Source organism: Eumetopias jubatus, unplaced genomic scaffold, assembly GCF_037043125.1.
Source record: "Eumetopias jubatus isolate StellerSeaLion01/CBP00866 unplaced genomic scaffold, mEumJub1_p1.0 scaffold_12, whole genome shotgun sequence".
Lineage (NCBI taxonomy): Eukaryota > Metazoa > Chordata > Mammalia > Carnivora > Otariidae > Eumetopias > Eumetopias jubatus.
Genome location: NW_028274818.1, coordinates 68,414,118 through 68,434,532, shown reverse-complemented (window position 1 = coordinate 68,434,532; position 20,415 = coordinate 68,414,118). Strand labels below are relative to the sequence as shown.

The 20,415-nt window shown below is 51.4% G+C and overlaps 1 protein-coding gene across 3 annotated transcripts in view; it reads right to left on the bottom strand.

Moving 5' to 3' along the window:
• TP53BP2 (tumor protein p53 binding protein 2) overlaps positions 1-20,415 on the bottom strand; it is a 56,889-nt gene continuing 36,474 nt past the window's right edge. For all 3 annotated transcript variants that reach the window (XM_028111576.2, XM_088017217.1, XM_028111577.2), the window contains 13 exons: positions 18,560-18,734; positions 17,329-17,510; positions 16,861-17,025; positions 16,385-16,613; positions 15,144-15,248; positions 14,502-14,650; positions 13,302-13,755; positions 11,035-11,810; positions 8,652-8,789; positions 7,850-7,983; positions 6,016-6,182; positions 2,787-2,986; positions 1-771 (listed from right to left, as the gene is read on the bottom strand). In XM_028111576.2, coding sequence (XP_027967377.2) covers positions 730-771; positions 2,787-2,986; positions 6,016-6,182; positions 7,850-7,983; positions 8,652-8,789; positions 11,035-11,810; positions 13,302-13,755; positions 14,502-14,650; positions 15,144-15,248; positions 16,385-16,613; positions 16,861-17,025; positions 17,329-17,510; positions 18,560-18,734 — 2,916 coding nt within the window. In that variant the 3' untranslated portion in view covers positions 1-729. The remainder of the gene's footprint in view (positions 772-2,786; positions 2,987-6,015; positions 6,183-7,849; positions 7,984-8,651; positions 8,790-11,034; positions 11,811-13,301; positions 13,756-14,501; positions 14,651-15,143; positions 15,249-16,384; positions 16,614-16,860; positions 17,026-17,328; positions 17,511-18,559; positions 18,735-20,415) is intronic.

Below are 20,415 nucleotides of genomic sequence, written 5' to 3'. Positions count from 1 at the left end.
TTTAGAGTCAAAAAGTTTAATTTTATTACAATTGTTTTTAAAGTCAGCTACGATCTTGACAAATATCATGGGTAAGTCTATATAGCAAGTCTCCAATTTCCAAGATACAAAAGACAATAAATATAGATTTAAATTCATTCTAAAAACAAGGTTCTAAATCTAATTAGCTGTGCTACAGCTTGGTTCCAGTATCTCAAACATATGTGTAATTCTGAAGAGCTCCTATCATAAAGGGATTGCTGACAACCAACAGTTAGTTCTTCACCAACAACATTCGTGCGCGGGGCACCCGAGCCCCCTGGGTCCCCTGAGGGGGGCCAGGCAGAGGTGCCGCCGCGGTGGCATTGGTCCTTTCTGGCTGGGGCAGGGGAGGTACGGACAAACACCAACTAGGCAGGACATGAAGCCAACTTCCCAGGAGCCCAACGAATGGCCCTATTTCTGGAGAAAACCAGGACAGTCACTTTTCATCTTCCCGAGTGCTCCGTAAACACCGCTCCCCAACAGTGTGATCAGCTTACTTCTAAGCTCCAGTCCATCACGCTGAACGTCCCCCACGGATAGCAAATTCTCCAATCCTTCATTTTCTTCCAGAGGACATTCTGCATTGCTCTCAAGTTACGTTGTCATTAAAGTCAGTCTTGTGAAATTTTTGCCAAAAACAAGCACATTATTTCTTCTCAGTGATAACAAAGATTAATTATTCAGACACTAAAATTCTGTAAAGTTTCAGGCCAAGCTCCTTTGCCTTGGTTTAATTCTTGGGTAGAGCTGCAAGAGAACGGAGAAACGATTTACACGCTGTAGAGACAGACACGCAGGAGTGTAACAGGTGGGGGGCTGGTGTCACAGGAGAGAAACTAAGGAAAGGACTCTCTGCCACATGAGGCGCCCAGAGCTGCCCGAGGGCACAAAGATTCACATTCAGCAACTCCTGAGTGAAGGTCACAGGGGTCCCCACCGGGCACAACACCGTGGCGAATGGATGTAAGAAGGCGTGACGGCGCTCAGCCCTGGCCGTGGGCTCAGCCTGTGACGGCTGGAGGTGGTCTGCAGCACCGCGTGCGTGGGGCACAGGAGACACTGGGGTCTTTCAACTTCACTCACAACAGCCAACGACCACTCTCATGGGACCTGAGACTGTAAGCCACAAAATGCCACAGACTAAAAGGTACTGATTTAAGGGAGGGTAAGTGGAGTCTTTTGTTTGTGGACTTTTGTGGTTTTGTGTTTTCCATAACAAGAGGTGGAGAGGAGCCTGTGAAGGTCGGAAGATCTGCAGTTTGGAAGCCACGAGTGAGTCAAACCAGCAGTTCAACCGGCAAACTACACAGAGCCTCCTCGTCCTCCCCCTGCTTCGTAGACAAAAGGACCAAGGCTCACTGTAAGAAGGGAGACTCAGACGTCCAGCCAAAACTGAAAAACTAACTGGTGGATCAACATTATACAAAAGATTGTTTTCTTGAGAAAAGATCAGTAGTCAATACAATCTTCCAGACTCCCATCTGAGCCTCTGATTAAAAACTCAACATTTATGTGATTTCCATTTTTTGAACCTCCAAGGAAACCCAAATAAGTTACTTAGAGGCCACTTCTACCCCAAAGAGATTTCCAAAAGGCTATATTTAAATCCGGATCAACATGAAAATCTTGGGTCTGGTCTGCTGATGTCAGAGCCTCCTGAGGGCCCTGCACTGAGGCCAAGTGCCTCCATATCCAGGACAAGTGAGGCTTCTCGGTTCATGAGTCACAGGACCTCTTTTTTAGAAAAGTAAAATGAAAGACCAATCAGCAGGCACTTGGAAGAGGTTTCCCCAAGTAAGAAACTAGAACGAATGCGAGCTGCTGGTGTTTGGGGCGCTGGGAAGCTTCAGGGACTCCGTGGCTCAGTGCTCTTTGACTTTCACCCATTCTTGGTAATTTTCATTAAGACCACACCAGCGGATACTAAGCCCCAAAGGTTGACTAACAAGGACCCGTGCGACTGGGGGGCAGCAATCCAGATGCGCAAGACACAAGAACGGACACGGAGGGTCAGGAGGAGACGCCAGGTCCCCACACCCCGGACATACCATGGAAAGCGCCGCGGTCCCGCCACCGCGCATTCGCGCACCGAAACGGGTTGGCGGCCTCGACCCCAGAGCAGCTCCAGCCGCACAGACCATGGGTCCAACGGGAGCCGACCGGCAGACACCCCAGCGGTCTCGGGAGGCAGTGTTCCCCGTGCCCGCCAGCCACACCCCTGTTGCCCAGCAGTGAGCGCGCAGGGACGGAGGTGGGAGCCACGGTGCTGACCACCGCTCCCTCCCCCGGCTCTTCTGGTTTAGACTCTCCTCTCAGGCCCTGCACACACAGGACGTCACTCCCACTCCCTGCCCTCGGCCCACCCTCCTCGCCTCCTCCCTGCAAACGCTCCTGCGAGCCCCGTGCCGAGCACAGCCAGCCGTCTGTCCGGATGCAGCAGGGCCGCCAGCTTTCACACCCTCACATGCCTGGACTACTTTCCCGAGCCGGAGGCAAGGCTCTGCGCACCGGCTCTGCGGATCCTCATTTGTAGCCAATGGTACATGCACACTTGACGCTGCCGGGACGCAGCAGGGCCCCGACCTCGGGTGGTAGCGGGCATGCACGTGGACCCTCCCCTACGTGTACATCTAACGCCGCCTGAACTCTGACAGCCCACGGGCGCGAGCAAAGGGCGGTCAGCGGCAGCGAGCCCTGCCGGACACAGCGCACTCCCGCATGGCCTAGCTCGCCCAGAAGCGCCAATGGCCAGCGTAACTTACCCCCAGCAGGTTGCGGGGCACATAGCCCTCCTGGTCGTGCAGGCGCGCCCACCACCACTCGGTCTCCTCCTCGTCCTCCCGGCGTATGACGGTCATGCAGTCCCCTTCTCGCATGGGCAGCTCGTCACCATTCTGAGGCTCATAATCCCAGAGCGCATAAAGGACTCCTTTGTTCATGATGCCCATTTTCTCCTGAACCCCTGAAATGACAGGAAGAAACCACACAGGACACGTGACTCAGACTGTCCACTCTTCCAACCCTCGGCTCCACAGAGCCAAAGGAGGGGAACCAGGCAGGCGCAGGGAAGCTGGAAATACCACACAAAGCACCCCGTGAACAAAGCCGGGGGGGGGGGTTGTCCCATGAGATGTTAGTCTCAACGATCCCTCTAAGGCAGCTCAGAAACTAGTCGTAGTACAGAAACTCCTGCAAGCCCAGGAATAAAAATGAACTGTCCAGGCTATTAGAAGAGTGAGCACTCTGCCTGTCGAATTCCAGCCACCCCTGAGCGTGGGGACCAGTGGACTCTTGACCTGGAACCTACAGCAACCGTGACAACAGTGTCTACTGAGCAGGCCCTGCCCATTTCCAAGTGAGGAAAGGGAGAAAGAGAAAATTGTAAGACACGTTAGAACGCGGAAATATTTCAGACATGATCGAGTCAAGTCTAAAGTCATGAGGATCCAAATTCTAGAAGATACGGAAACCCACAAACGTCCACTTTCACTGTAGTGACAGACTTGCACGTTCAGCCCTACTTTGCGCTCCTCCACTCTCCCCTCACCGGCACAGGGCAGGTGCAGGGAGCCCAGGGGCGGGCGCGGGGGGGGGGGCATGGGGGCAAGTGCAGGGCAAGTGTGGGGGTAGGGCAAGCACAGGGTAGGGGCGGATGCAGGGTGGGCACAGGGCAGGCACAGGGCGAGCACCGGCCAAGTACAGGGCTAGCACAGAGGGGGTGCAGGGTGGGCACAGGGCAGGGGCGGGGGGCGGATGCGGGGCCAGGCGGGCACAGGGCGGGCACGGGGCGGGCACAGGGCAGGCGCGGGGCTAGGGGAGGGGGGCAGGCACGGGGCCAGGTGGGCACAGGGCGAGCACGCATGTGGGTGTGGGGTGGGCACTGGGCACCGTGGGCCAGAAGGGTTAGTCCGGTCAGGAGGCCCGAGCACTCCAGAGCTAACGGTTACTGTTTTCACCTTTACCGGTTTAGAAAAGGCAGGAAAGTATCAGCTTGCCCTTGAATAGTCAGATTTTTCAACTTCTTGTAGACACTGAACGTAATTACGAACTTATTATTCGTCTATCAGTTACGACGATGGAGCTCTGGGCAAAACAGACACAAGACACGGAGCTGCTCTTTTCCATCAGAGGCTCTGCCGACTAAGGGTCAGGCTTCTACTAATGGGGATGCTTACACTTCCAACTTCCCTGTGACCGTGAGCCCGATAAGGGTGATGCCCTGAACGAACTTGGACTCCATCAGGCTGGAGTGGGAGCAGGGAAGGGGCAGGAGAGAAATGGGGGCACTGTGGTTTGCTTAAACAACAGCTCTCCAAAGTGTCAGCGAGATTATTCTGGGCAAACCTGAATGACTGTAAAATACTAATTAAAAGATATTTGGTCAGAATTAGAAGATCATATTCTAATAAAAAAATAACTTCATTCTCATTTCCAAGAAATCATCAAGAATGGAAAAAAATTTCTCCTTACTCTACTATTCACCGAAGTAAGAGTTTAAAATTCTTTTTGAGGGGTCTGAACACATGCTTGGTATCACGGGTCACTGGGTAAGCGAACCGAAGCCACGCGGGCTTTCACCCCACGTCCAGCAGGGGTCAGAGGCGGACATGGCGGGAAAGGAACTAGGCGTGTGTCCCTGGGACCAAGTGCCCCTCCGGGTGGACCGTTTGTAACTGCGAGTGAACGCGCGCCCCGATGCTCCAAGGTAGAACGGAGGGACAGACGCAGCAGATGCAGCCATAAGCGGGGCAGACAGCAAGAACCAGCGACACCACACAGAGGAGGCTCCAGAACAACTGAGAAAGGAAACGCAAGCTGGAGAATCACAGCATGACTTACTTCCCAAAAACGGCAAACCCAGGCGTTACAGGATTCATTCCCAGGTGATAGAGGGATTTTTAAAAAGCAAGGAATGATAAACGTGAGGAAGAAAACATTCAAGGTCAAGGTCGCAGCTGCCACAGGTGTGAGGGGCCACGTCCGGGCGGGGCCCCCAGACCCGACCAGGGAGAAGCCAGGCCGTTGCCATTTCAACATCTACAGCAGAGACACGCTTTCTTGGAGTCCATGATACATTCCATAAAGTAAAGCCTCCGATCAGACGTCCCTACTGTTTTTAAAGATCATATTCCATAATTAAGTAAAGCTCAAGATGGCCAATACAGCTCATATGACAAAGTATACATTAATATCTTAAGAGTAAAATGTCAGTCTATCAAAATTATCCCCAATCCAGAGATCGAAACAGGAATGAGGGGTCACCCTCAGTGCCCACAGTGACTGTAAGAGCTGCGAGGTCACCGCGCCGGTCCGGAGCCTGAGAGCAGCCCGAGAGCCGGGACGCAGCCACGCGGGGACGCAGGCTCACCAGCCTCATGCCCTTCCACTACCAGGCGGAGCAGCTTCCCGGAGCACGAGCGGAATGGCGTCCTGGCACCTGCTCACCGCCTCTCCTCAATTCCACTCCAGCCCAGCTAGGAAGAGTTAAACTCCCTCAACTTGTAAGGGTCGTGACCAGAAATGTGACCTGACAGACGCCCATCTGACACCTGAAGTCCCTTGTTCTCTAGGATCAGACCTGATGTTCTCCTTCAGAATCATAAACGCAGAACGAAGACAACAAAAGAGAAAAATGAGCTCTGAAACAGGTGCTGCCCTTCCTTTACTTTATGATAAGTCTGATCCAGTGGGAAATCCTGGGTCCGCAGTGGAAGGGGGTTCCACTCGCAGGGGCCCAGTCTCAGGCCCGCACGGGGACAGGGGCCGCGGGGTGGGTGGCCAGTCTCAGGCCGTCCCCAGCGGGGCCCCTCGGAGGCCCACGCACAAGAGCTGCATTCATCTGGAGCATCAAGGCTGCCCTGTTCTCAGTGCCCAGGACTACGCACAACACAAAAACGGTTTCCTGATGATGAAACACTGAGCAAACCATACCCCAGAAACAGAGGGCAGACGCGCGCCGTCATCAGCGCATGGCATGGGATGGTTACAGACCGTAAAGGAACTGTGAGCACTGGCTGTAGCCCTCCTCCATCTCCTCACACTTGTCTGCGGCGGTCTGCAGGTCGCTGTAGGTCGTGGCGAACACGGCGGCTCCGGACTCCACCAGGAACTTACACACCTGCACGTTGTTGCAGGAGGCCGCGCAGTGCAGCGGGGTCCTGTGGAGCGACACACAGCAGGCTACAGGTCTCCCCGCACGCAACACCTATGGCCTGACTGCCCGTGGGGACCATTCCGAGGTGTACCGTCTGGGCCCTTCTGCTGAAAACCAATGGGTAACACATGGATCCCTGAGCCCACGGGAGGAGAGCCGGGAGGACCAGTCGAGGACGGGCCACCCTAGGCGCTGCGCGGGGCAGCGCAGAGGGCGAGAGGAATCACGGACGTGAGCGCAAGGACGTGAGATGCGTGCAATGGTCTAAACGGGGCGAGATGTTCTGGAACACCTGCCCCCATGTACCGGGCAGCGTGGAGGGCGCAGCAGTCTTGATGGCACAGGCCGTCACCCGAAACAGGTGCGCGGCCATATTCCCTCCCCGGTCGCACTAACGAGGGAATTGGGTCGCACACAGAAAACTGCCTTTACCTAACAGTTTGTAGGGTCCAAACTGAATTTTAATTGAGTAAAGCTTTGTCAATTCGATACAGACCAGAAAAGCGACTGTGAATTACGCACATCTGTTTGTTAAGGCCGCGGGCCGGCAAGAACTTACTGATGGCCTTACGGAGAGTCCCTCCAGCCGCTCACATGTCTACCGCATGCTCTGAGCGACCCGACTCACAAAGGAGGAAGAAGAGCCTGCACGTAGCTCACAGAAGGACTGCGGCATGTGGCCCAGGCCCGATCGCACAGACTGCACGTATTCACCCTTTTCGTCCCTCCCCTCATCATCCCATTCCTTTCATGTGCAGAGTCTCCAAAACCACGTATTCCCCATCCTGCACCCCAGAACACTGCTGGCCAAAGTCTGGTGAAGATCACTGCAGATTTTTTAAGTGCACAGCTTTTCTAATAGTGAAAAATTACATGTAACCTAAACTGCTAATAATAGGGAAACAAAGACATGATTACACATTAAGAATTTGTTTTGGGGGCGCCCGGCTGCCTCAGTCAAGGGAGTGTGCAACTCTTGATCTTGGGGTCATGAGTTTGAGCCCCATGCTGGGTACAGAGCTTACCTTAAATAAAAGAATTTGTTTTCCTTAAATTATAAAGTTAAACCAAAAAATTAGGCTACAAAATATACATATATGCAAATTTGAAGGGACTAGATTAAAAAACGGCTGTTTACCTTTAAGAAATTGTATATATAAAAAAGTTTTTTTGTATGCTTACAAAAAAAAGCATAAATTTATACTTTCTTTAAATAGAAAAAAATTACAAAATTTACTCTCTGTTCTGTTACAGTTATCAGGCATGACCTTATCAGGACCCCTTGTTTCAGTGTGTAATAATAATCCATTATCTTATGAAGACTGCTTGTCATTTACAACAATGTGTCCTGTGTCTTACGCACATAACCGTTCCACAGAACGCTCCATGAAAAATGGATTCCACGGTCAAAGACACTTGGGAAAGGCTGCAAACTCTGCTTCCCTCTTGCAGACGCACGGTGGACATCAGTGTACTGAAGACGGGTGTCACCGGGCTCGCAGAACTGGGCTTGACCCAGCATCTCTCAAACTCGCCAAGTCGGCTATGTCTGTGACACTTGGTGACATCTCCTTATCACTCAACTACGATACTTTATAAAGCTGTGCGTGCTTCCAGAACGGGAGTGAGAGGAGCGTCACACGGGGACACACGTGGGCGCCGGGGACTTACCATCCGTCACTGTCTGCGGCATTGACGTTCACACCAAACTGCACCAGGAACTTAACGATTTCCGTGTGGCCTGCACACACAGCGTTGTGCAGAGCCGTGATGCCCTCGTCATTGGGCAGGCTCGGGTCATCAACCTGTGACATCGAGACCAAGGGGGACCATCACCGCTCAGGTCACTATCACCTGGCTCTGCAGGATCAAGTGTACAAAAACAGCCTCCTGTGGGTTGTTGTTTTTTTGTTTGTTTTTTAGTTATAATTAAAACCTCTAGGAGCCAAGATGACTACACCAACTTCAAGTCTAGAAATAAGACCGCCGGAACAGCCACGTTAAGTAGGCGCTCATTGTAAAAAGGTCTTAAAAATGAAGAGGTGCTGGGAACTATTTTTGGTTAGTTACCCTCTGGCCCCCACCACAAATTAGTGTCTGAGAAGGTGTATTTGCCATGGAAAGGAAAAAAGGTCAACTAAGAATATTTTAAATAGTAGGCTTCTGAAAATAGGGACCACATGTGCAACCTAACACCGCAAGTCTGCGTCCACCCAGGAGCAGCTATAAACGGAAGGGAACTGTCTCCCCGGACAGAAAAGTACTCAGGAGGAACCCTGGGGAAAACCGCACTTCCGCGTCACCCCAAACCCCACAGTCACCTCAGCGCAGCCCCATGTGTGAGCCTGTGTGAGCACGCTCCGTGTCCCTCCCTCCCTCTGCGTCCCCTCTCCACACCTCACCCCCACCCCCTCTAGAGGAGCTTCCTAAGCAGAGGAACGTTGTATTCAAGAATCTACGAATCCAGTCATACCTCATAAATAATTCTCTGTACAAGGTCAAATTCTCCCTCCAAAGACGAATCCAGAAGCAAAGCAAGGGGGTTGAACTTCACCCTCATCCCGTGGGCGATCCGTTCCGAACCAGTTTTACGCAAGTTTGTCCTTTTGCCCTGCAGAAGAGAGGCAGGATGTAAGGACCCCGATTGCAGCGAGCAGGCCTTGGGAAAGGGAAGAGGAGCATCTCAGCTGCAGAAGTAAAAGGACATTTAAAAATCTCTAGCAGCACATTTTATTGACATACAACGTTACCCAGAGATGCAGCTAAACCACAATACGCAGCTTTTACTGAATACACACACCACAAGGTCACATGGGAGTGACACCACAGCGGGCCTTCTGTGGGGCGTCAAATCAGCCGAGACTGGTCTTCAATTCCCTATCTGATCAAGGTTGGCAAACCTCACACAATTAATCAGGCAAAGGCACACTCAGGGTTATCATGGCCAATATTTAATGCACTCGTGGACTCCTCACAGAAACCCTGTGACCCCATTCTACAGATAAGGAAGTTAAGGCGCCCAGCCAGGAACACCAGAGCTGGGATTTAAATCCAAGTCAGCTGGCTTCTCCAAATACCTTCCTTTCAACCACCTTCCTTGGGGAAAAGCACATAATTATGGGAACAATACATATTATCAGCCTGTTTTAGGTACACTAACGAGAAACCCTTCCAGTCTTCAAATGCTACCCCTATCTTATACTCAGAATTTAACGTGCCCGGCTAGCTCAGTCGGTAGAGCATGAGACTCTTATACTCAGAATTTGACTATCCTCCAAGATCCACGAGCAAATTCGTCAAGCCTTTCGACTATTACAGCAAAATTGTTAAAACTGATCTAACAACCCATCAAGTAAGTCTCCTACACGCGCCCAACAAAATGGAAACGTTTCCTGGGGCGCACCATGCTACGCAGCCTGGTCCTTATTTTATTTTGGAAGCGGAAAACTACCAAGGTTTAGAAAACATCAAGTGGCCGTCACTCCATTTTACAAACATGAGACGACTCAACTGCTGTTGTTTCTTGGAAACAAGAAGTGTAAACGTTATGTGGCCATTTACAGGCAGGGCCCTGCACACGCTCGCCAACAAGCCTGACACAGGTGCTTTGGTCCCACTCATTGCCAGACCAGGAGGAAATCGCTCCCCTGGGACGACAGGAACCAACTGTGACACTGGACCCACAGTCTCCTCTGTCCCTGGGAGCGTGAATCATTTGGACTTGACAACCAAAGCGGGGGACACAGCAAACATAGGTGTGATTCGTCTCTCCTTCCCGCGAGGTTAGCACCAGTCGACGAGAGCCCTGAGCCAGGATGGACAGGACACAGCGCCATTTCCAGGGCTAACCTCCATTTACACCCTGTCCCCTAGAATCCAGCACGTGCCATATAAAACCTGTAAGCAAACGTCCACAGAAATCCGGAAGTCACAACAAATCAGGATGATCATTATCTCTGAATACCATTACATCTCAAAGATGCAATAAGGGATCAAACACATAAAGCACTTTAAAAAGATCCCTACAATATGCAGTTTTGCTATGGTCTTTAAAATTCATGGTTTGGCATCCTACAGAAACACCTGAAGAGGTCAACTTTATTTAAGGACACCCTGGGATTTTGATCCTCTCTGACTTCAAAGGAACACGACAGACTCGCAAAGGCGTATCAATCGCAAGGCGTGTGTGCCCAAGTCAACACACGCACAGCCTGGGAGGAAGGGCAGCCGGGGCTCAAGCGCACCTCAGGGGTCCCCTGCGTGGGAGGAGAGGAACAGGCTCGTCCTGCCCCCATCTGTCCTGAACCCTCCCAAGTTTATCAACGTTGGAAGTTTGAGGATCCCCCAAAACAGTTCATTAAAGATACACGTCACTGTGGCGGGAAGAAGAGTGTGAAAAAGTGACATCACCAGAGAGGAAAGGGCACCGTCTGCCTGATTTCACAGAGCTGGTCAAGTGAGGGAGTTTCCGAACCAGGTCTCCCCCTTCCCAGCCTCGCCGGTCTCCCCAGCAGGGACCGCCCGCAGTGGCGTGTGCTTTGTATTGTAAGAACCCAACTCTGCCTCTTCACAAAGAGAAGGGTTCTTCCTAAAAAATAAAGATGTTCTTTATCCTGAATCTGCCAAATTCTTACAATACTTCTGAGATCCACCGAGTGCTAAGGGGGCCATAAAATAAAAGGAAAACCATAGACATGTCAGTGACCACGGGCAATTCATACACAGACCATCTTTTGCAAATGGCTCTGAGAATGTGTGCATTTCCCTGGGTCTTGACAGTCAACCACCTGGAAGTCTTTGACAAGTTCGGTGGGGGTGGGGCTCCTAAAAGGACTGCGAGACACCACATTACTTACAGGAGGCAGAGACACCTGCCCCGTGATTTCGGGTGGACGCATGCTGCCCGAGTCTTCTCCTGGCCCTTCTGGCTCCCCAGATGGGTATGGTGGGGGCGGGTACGGGGGGTACTCCTCCAGGTACACTTCCAACAGATGGGGTGCCTCTGCACTTGGTTCTTCTACACTGTTCTGGAAATCTGGGCTGCTGTCTGGGACTCCTTCGGGCACATAATCGAGGCCAGGGGAGAGGGCTGGCGTGTCACTGCTCTCAGAACTGGCGTTCCCCACGTCCTCTGGGGACACTGGCTCAGGAACCAGAGAGACCGCCTCCTTCTCGGGCTCCACGTGTAAATATGGATTCTGGATTTCTACGGGGCTTTCAGAGTCAGCCACCACTGATGTCGGCTTGGACGGATATGAAGGGACGGAGATGGTCTCCATGGCAGCGATGGTGGTCCTCTGGTACAGAAGTTTCTGGATATTTGGCCCATTTGGACCCTCTGGCTCCGTGATCGAGCTCCGTTTCTTGAGCGGCCGCGGCGCGTTGGACAGTTTTTTCCGCAAGGCTTCCAGGTCGGCGTCGCTCTGGTTTCGGTAGGGGTTGGACAAGAAGGGCAGCAGTTTGGTCGGGCTGAGTGGCCGAGGAATTCGTTCGTTCTCATGGCTCTCCTGGCCTGAGGACACGGGCTCCGCGTCGGGCTCGGGACTGCCAGGCTTGCTCTGGCCACTGGAGTACACGTTCTCCGGGTGCTGCTGCTGGCTCTGGGCTGCGGCAATCACGGGCTTGCCGTATACTGATTGGAAACGGAAACAAAGCCCCGATCAGGATTAAATCAAACCGGCAAGTGACAGACACAGGGCACAGTACTTAAAGCCTCCTTTAACTTTAGTAACTACACGGCACCTTGCAACACAAGTCATTTTTTTTTAAGATTTTATTTATTTGAGAGAGAGAGAGAGAGCACGAGAGGGGGGAGGGTCAGAGGGAGAAGCAGACTCCCTGTTGAGCAGGGAGCCCGATGCGGGACTCGATCCCGGGACCCCAGGATCATGACCTGAGCTGAGGGCAATCGCTTAACCAACTGAGCCACCCAGGCGCCCAACACGACTCATTTTTAAAAACAACAAAGGACTGGGGCGCCTGGGTGGCTCAGTCATTAAGCGTCTGCCTTTGGCTCAGGTCATGATCCCAGGGTCCTGGGACTGAGCCCCACATCGAGCTCCTGGCTCATCGAGGAGCCTGCTTCTCCTCCCTCTGCCTCTCTCCCTGCTCAGGCTCTCTCCTCTCTATCTCTATTGCTGTGTCTCAGATGAATATAATATTTAAAAATAAATAAATAAATAAATAAATAAATAAATAAAAGGACAAAGCAAGACTTCCATCTCCGCACAGTAAACCTACCACAGAATGCAAACCCTCACTGATGGGAACGTGCACCATTATTTTATGTACCATGAAGAAAAACGCTGCCATTGTAACTATAAGAAATCACTGGCTGTAGCATACAAACTTAAAATGTCAAAATACGAAAACAACGTAAAAAAGCAATGGAAACGGGCAATCTTTCCTGCATCCAGATTAAAACTAAACACGCACCGCCCTCTCTTTCCTTGTCTCAAAACTAAATCACTGGGGGAAATCGTACTTGGCTTACAACATTATTAAGAACCCCTTTTATTTACCAAAACTATTCCCCTTATCATTCTGATTCTATCAAAACTACCCAATTCCCAAATTACTGCGTCAGGCAGTCCTCACTGAAGCCGACAGCCACGGCACGTATGTAAATTCTTTGTTGTCTGGTTATTTGCGGGACATTGCAGGGCACAATTACATGCTGATTTCATGACCAGAAAGCCAACCTTATTCAATTAAAACAGGATGAACTTGATTCTAGTTTTATAAACGAGGGACTCTTAGAAAGAACCCAAAAGATTACCAGACTCTAAGTCTTTCTAGGTTTTTATAGCTAACTAGCAGCTGCATCCTCATCAAAAGAACTTAAAATACAGTCGAGAACGTGAGCTTTACAAACATCGGGGGCAGTGTCCCGTCGTCCACCCCCAGGAGCACCTGGTGAACCCCGCAGAGAGGACACCGTGCAGCGCACCGTGGGGACCGCGTGCACCTCACTCCTAAGGAGCTCCGGGGAGCGGGGGACAAAGATAAGAAGCAGCCTTAGAACAAAAGAATCCATCAACGTTGCTGTTCGCTGACAGGTGACCGCTCTGGTGCAGGACTTGGCCGCACTGAGCGCCAGTGAAAATGAGACCCAGAAGCTCACCAGTCGAGAAGTGCGGCCCTCTGGAATGTGTCTTGGTCAGTGTGCTCTGCACGGTCTGCTGCAAGTTTTTTCCGGGAGCCTGATGCTGTGTATACATGGAGTATATGGAGCTTGCTGCCACGGTCTGGGGTTTTCGGAAGGGTGGGAGAGGGGTGTCTTTGGAAGGCTGAGGAGTGAAGGGCCGGACGGCGGCGGCCGGGGGGCTCTCCTGCTTCCCAGCTGGAGACAGGGCCTGGCCAGCCGAGGGTGCGCCGGGGGACACCACGACCCTCTGCTGCTGCCCCGTTTTCGGCCTGTTTCCCACGGACGCAACAGCTGCCGACAACTGCTGACGGTTTCCGTCTGGCTTCATGTCTGATGCTGACTGACTTGTTTGCCCAAAATACGGCAAATTAATCTGTTTTGGTTTTGACGGAACAGGAGGTGGTACTTTAGCCACATTTTTATTGGCGGCCTGAAACACACACACATACAAAGCAGTTACAACACTGTCCAAGTGGGTACATAGCACGTTCTAGATAACCGAATTCTGCAAATATAAATGTACGCCGAGAACATCAGCTCTACATTTTCAAGTCATGAAAAACGTGTAGGTCGCTGCACTGAACTACGTTTGATAAGGAACCTGAGGAACGCACTAGGATTCCCGCCCCGCAGGCCTCTTCCTGGTCGTCACCTCCCACGCGGGAGCCTGGGGTGCCCGCTCAGGGACTTTAACTGCCACTTCACATATTCACAGACGGCCCCAATAACCCAAAATCATCCTCACTCACGAGAACATCACAGCACTGTGGTCAAAACACCTAACAGGGAGCAGGCCACCATCACCCACTGCTCAAAGGCTGGGATCCTAACGGTCACAGAAGATTCACCACCAAATTGTTACTGACACAACCTCGGCTCCAGATTCTGAAGACACAAGGTCGCTGGGCTGCACAAATATGACGTGCTTCAGCGCCCTCCTGGTTCCCAGAGAATCACACGAAATGGGAGCCAAGAGCAAGTATGGCAGCCTTTCTCCCATACGGTGTGAGACCACAAACACACTCAAGCTGCAGAACTCAAAATGACAGAATTCTGTTTTCTAATCTTCCAGAAATACTTTGGTTTTCCCTGCTCTCCCTCAACACGACAGTCTCTCTCTTCTAAGGAGCACACACAGAATTACCACTGAATGTTAAAGTGAGCCATTCTTCGCACCTGCGCATCCCGCAAGATGTCCTCACTGCTCTGGTTTTTCCTCAGAGCCCCAAAGGGGGACGGGGCGGCAGACTGGTCCACCGTGTCAAACATCGAAAAGGGGCGCACTTTCTTCTCCTTCTCCCTCAGAGGAACCTCTCCGTCATCAGCTGAGGACAGAAAAAAAGCACATGAATATTCAAGCCATTCGTAGTAAGACTTTTTTCACATAGAAGGTTCTCTCTCCTCAATCGCTTTGAAACCCCACACCCGAGACATGCTTCCCTGTTTTTCATTAAGCTCACTGGAGAACGGCCCAGATGTTACAATGCTAGAACTTTAACTCCGCAGCTAAGCGAAGGTGTTCTGGAAATGAACACTGTTCCCCAGGTTTACCACTCTAGAAAACAAACTAAAGCCGACTGAGGGGACACCTGGGTGACACAGATGGCTGAGCATCCAACCCCTGGTTTTGGCTCAGGTCATGATCTCACGGTTGTGCGATCAAGCCCCACAATGGACTCAGCAGGGAGTCTGCTTGAGATTCTCTCCCTCTGCCTCTGCCCCTCCCACCCATACACTCTCTCTCTAATAAATAAATCTTAAAAAAAGAAGAAGAAAAAGAGTATAGGGCGCCTCTCAAATGCCAGAACAGAACCCCACCTTGGTCTGGGGCACCCCCTGAGCTCACAGGCACAGAGGCTTGGCTCGCGGAAATGTCTGCACTTGGGGGGCTCCAGTCGGGGCCGAGTGGATGGATTTTAGAGCCTAGAATGCAGAAAAACAAACACGGTAAGCCGGCACTCTAAAGAGATTTTATTCTCCCCATTAAACTTATTTAGAAAATATTAGACTTTAGATTTCTAATTTAAACTTACTGAAACAAATTTAAGATTAATTGTAGTAAACAGAAAATCTGCTTGAACCAGGGAGGACACCCTGCTTCTTACTGGTACAAAACCATCACCATCATCGTCAGAAAACAACTTCCAGTTTCGCAGACCAAGGGCTCCAGGGCATATCTTACGCACCAGTGATACACAACAAAAAGGCAGAACTGTGGACACCAACCAGTCCCACAGGTGGGGACGCTCTGCACGGGTTTTCTCTACACAGACACGGAAGCGTCAAAGTCCTAGCTTTGTCCTAACAGGAGCAAAACAGAAGCAGTTCTTTCTGCAGTGAAACCCAGACCCGGTGGCTCTATTGCTTCACACTGGTAATTACGGCAAAATAAATCGCAACTGTAAAGCTTCTGCATGTGACAGTGACTGGCTGCTACTTCTTCTTGCAGGGGTCTGAAAGAGGACGTTTTCATCCCGCTTCTCCTACAAGCCTCCCTTCATCTACGACTCCTGTCCCGAAACTCTGGCTCGCACCTCCCCACACACCGAGGACTACCCAGGCGCCAAGACCACTAACACTAGGCACTTCCGTTATGGTCACTGTGAGCTTCCAGAAGGTTCACCTTCATTCTACAAAGTGCTAGCAAGCGAAGTCTCCTGCGTAAGCACGTATGCACACTCAGCACCACCGGTCGGCAGAACGCACTCCCCAGCTCGCCTTCTGTAAAGATGACACCCCAAACACGTACGCGGTGTTTTCACACAAAAGGAAAAGGGGTCGAGTTATCAACATCAGAGAAAAATGTCCTCATTAACAAGAAGGAATTCAAAACTACCTTCATTGCAGAAATAGCGTATTTCATCTCATTTCCCAAACAGAACTGCATTATTTAGGGTTAAGAAACGTATCACGGCGCTAGCAAAAACCACAAGGAGATTCTCAGGATTTAAACATGAACAAGGGCGAGGAAGACGTTTTTTTAAACCCCAACCTGGGAGTAATGACGGTGAGGATGCGGAGAATACGCTGTGCGAGGGGCTGGAAGTGACCCGTTTTACCTTTAGTCTGGGAGGCGGCCCCAGATCGCATGTTGGGCAGCGTGTGTACTTTGAGCGGCCCTTCCGGAGCCTGCGTGGCCAAGGAGCCGTCCGGCAGAGCGGGCTTCACCACAAGTTCGGGCCTCGACGGGACGCGGGGCATCGTGGATGACTGGATGTAGGGGCCCACCGCGGCCACGCGACTGGGCGCCGGCAGCCCTTGCGGGGGCAGGTTCCCATCAGATGAAACCTTAGGGAGAGGCGCGGGAGCATGACGAGTCTGACGGCATTCCAGCCAGAAGAGGCCGTGACATTTGCTCATTAGCTTCAGGGTCTCGCCCCCCGCGCACAAGAGACGCCGCAGACCAGCCCCACCCCGGCCGGAGCGGCGGCCCTCGCTCTGTCCCGAGCAGGAGGCCCTCTGCCCGGAGGGGACCCGGGCGCAGCTCCAGAGGCGGCGGTGCACGTGACCCGTGGGGCGGCCGGTGGCCACCTACCGGGAGGCTCTCCTTGTGCTGCAGCGCCGCCTTCTTCTTCCACAGCCGGTCCCGCAGCTCATTAACTCGCTTGTCCATGGCTGCCACCTCTGAATTGCGCTGATTCAGACACTCGCGCTGCTGCTGCAACTTGGCATTCTGCTCCTGATTCAACGTGTTCCGTAACTGAATAAAATGGGGGGGGAGCCAAGGGGCAGGAAGAAAAACTTCTCAGATAATCACATGCTTGACTATTACATAATTCCTAAAGACGTACGGTCCCCCCACCCGTCCACACTTCCATCTTATGGTTTAAAACCGTCAGCCCACCAGCTGTGGTCATAAGGAATGCCTGTGTCAGGTGCTCTGAAGTTTATTCTAGACTCTCTGGGGTTTAGGTCCCCCAAATCCCCACTTTAAGGAAAAGAAACCAAAATCCCGCCCTTGCAGCCACTTCCGTGGTGACTGTGTCCCTGGAGTGGGCCGCACCTGCAGCTCCTTGTAGAGCCGGTCGAGCTCAGCCGCGGCAGAACGGCTGTCGTGCCGGCCGTCCATCCTGCCGTTCTTGAGCATCTCCAGCTGTCTGGTCAGCCCCTCCACTTTGGACACAGCCAGAACGAGCTCCCTCTGCTTTTGCTGGAACAAACTGTTCATTTGCTCAATCTCCTCCACTAGAATGAGAACGAGAAAAGCAACAACAGTTGAAAAGAAAAATGAGAAAGGAGCACTCCCAGGCAACCGGGCTTTACAACAAACTTCCTAACAAAAAGTACAGACGTTTTTCAGAAATGTCCTAGAACCAACCTATTTCTTTTACAAGCAACTGAAATCCACAGAGACATTTCTAAATGTCCGTGCCTCCCTCTGAACAGATCTCTAGCAGAATTTGTGTTATAAATATTATTAAGCTCCAGATTTTAGAAACAGTGAAATTTACTTAGAACTTTTAACCTCAGTTTTACAGTGGTAGAGGCAGCTATTAAATCATGAAAATTTTAATTAAAATGGCATTGTAGGGGCGCCTGGGTGGCTCAGTCGGTTAAGCGGCTGCCTTCGGCTCAGGTCATAATCCCAGGGTCCTGGGATCGAGCCCCACATCGGGCTCCCTGCTCAGCGGGGAGCGTGCTTCTCCCTCTCCCTTCTGCCTGCCTCTCTGCCTACTTGTTCTATCTCTCTGCCAAATAAATAAATAAAATCTTTTTTAAAAAATGGCATTGTAATAGAGGGACCTATTATATGAATAAAAATCCTTGCCTTCATCAAATTTTCAGTCAAAAAATACTTAGAAAGAAGAAAAAAATAAACACCCTACTAGTACATTTTTCCAAAGGTAACGTGAAAACCTTGTCTAAAACACCCAGCAGCAAAGGGGAATCCTCTCGGGTCCCCTCCCTGTTCGGGAGCTTTGTACTATCGCTCAATAAACTTTGCTTTGCTGCCCATCAAAAAAATAAAAATTAAATTAAAAAATAATGAAACACCCAGCAGCTAAATCCAATTCACAGGCACCAAGAGCATCAAAACTGCAGGGAATCAGGCTTTGAAAAAGCTTGATTCTAAAGTTGCCTACACGCACAGCCTCGGCTTACTGTCACTCAGCACGCAGTGCTCTAAGTGCCCGGCACCCGCGTCCCCGCGTCCGCCCACCCCCCACACACACACACCCACGTCCCCCCGCGGAGACTTGAGCGCTGGCAGGGCCCCTCCGGGAGCGACTCACCGAGTCGGCCATTGCTCAGCCTCTTCTGCTCCACGTGGCCCTTCAGGGCGCGCACCTTCTTTAGCTTAGCCTCCTGGTTCTCAGCCATCTCCTTCAGCCTCTTCAGCTTCTCCTGCTCAGCAGCTTGTTGCTGCTGACGCTGATCTTGCTGTTTCAAAAACTTTAAGCGCTGTTCCTAAAGATGGAAGCCATCATCAGGCCTACCCTTTTCAACAGGTGTATCACGGCCCCAAATGAACCCAAGCACAGCCGAGAGGCCAAGGCAGGGGGCAACCAGCCATCCTGCACGCTGCCCCTGAACCACCTTGGACAGGAGTGAAAGACACAGCCTCTGGGCCCCAACCCGACTTTCTCTTGGGGGAAAGACCCAGGAAGGAGCAATTTTATTCCCAGTGGTTCCTCCGCAGCAGGTGAACAGTGATCCCACAGTTAGTTCTCATGAGGGGCAACTATGAAGTTAGGATGAGCTCACGCAGAAACGGGAGGCACTCACTATAAAGGCGGCTTTGCAGTCAGATTTGGACTCACAACCCGAGCTCTGAGACCCTCACCAAGGACACGGGTCACCTTCTTCGGCTAAAAACAGGGTGATGGAGAGCCTCGTAGGACCACGGTAAGGAGTAAATGAGATGTGAAGGGCACAGAACCCTAGATGGCTAGGGCACACTCAGCACACACACTTAGCGAAGAGCTGAAGAGCCCTCAGGCCTCAGAAACCTACAATGTAACATTTTGTTCCTAGTTTGCCTTCCTCTCAGGCCATGATCCCGGGGGTCCTGGGATCGAGTCCCATGTCGGGCTCCCTGCTCGGTGGGGAGTCTGCTTCTCCTTCCCTGCTTGTGCTCTCCCTCAGTATCTCTCTCTCAAATAAATAAATAAAAACTTCAAAAAAATGTGAGTAACAGAGCCACACAATTTATAATCAAGAGTACACTTCTCGGACTAATATGCCTGAAACATAAATAACACAAAAACAGTTTCAAAATAAGATGCTGAGGTTAAAGATGTATTCTATTACTCAGCCTTTTTACTTCCAATTTATGTCCCTGATACTCAAGAAATGGTGCATCAGCATTGCAAGGGAGCTTGTCAGAAATGCACAATCTCAGACCCTGCACCACAGTCCACCCCAGCTCCGGTGAACTTACGGTCACCATGGGCGTGGTCAGCTGCAGACACGGAGTGTTCAGACCAGGGTGGTGGATGAAAGGCAGTCCGCCACCCATGTTCATACATCACACAGCCACCCACAAGCTTACGTCTGTGGCGGCTTTTGTGCCATGACCGCGATGCTAAGAAGCCTGCAAAGCCCACAGTACTGACCACCAGCCTTTATGGAGGAAATGTGAGGACATCTGGGTCAGACCACAGCCTACAGCTGGCGGGATAAACAACAGGGAGACTGGTGTGGATGGTAACGGAGAGGCTTCTCATATTTTACCTCTTCGAGGCCGAGATAAGGATTAGTCTGTGGGGGCAGGATGTCCCAAATAAAGGCAAGCAGCCTGTTATCGGTGCCACATGACAGAAGGGGACAGTGTTAGCACTGGTCAACGTTACAAGTCCCTCTTGCTGCAGTAGGAATTCAGGATAAGGCTAGCCCAGAGCAGTTCCCTCTAGCAAAGTCGGAGGGTTCTTTATGCCTTTCCTGTTTTCCCGATCACAACATAACATGGTTAACTGTGATCAGAACCAGGGGTCAGGAGATCCTGAGCAACTGGGATGATGTAAGGATCTCTACAAAATGCTATGGTAAAGAGAAGAAAAGTGCCACAGAGCAGGGAACTTGTGGGTTGACAGGATCAACCTGTATCTTGAGGTCACTGGCTTAACAGGGTGCATGGAGACAGCTCTAC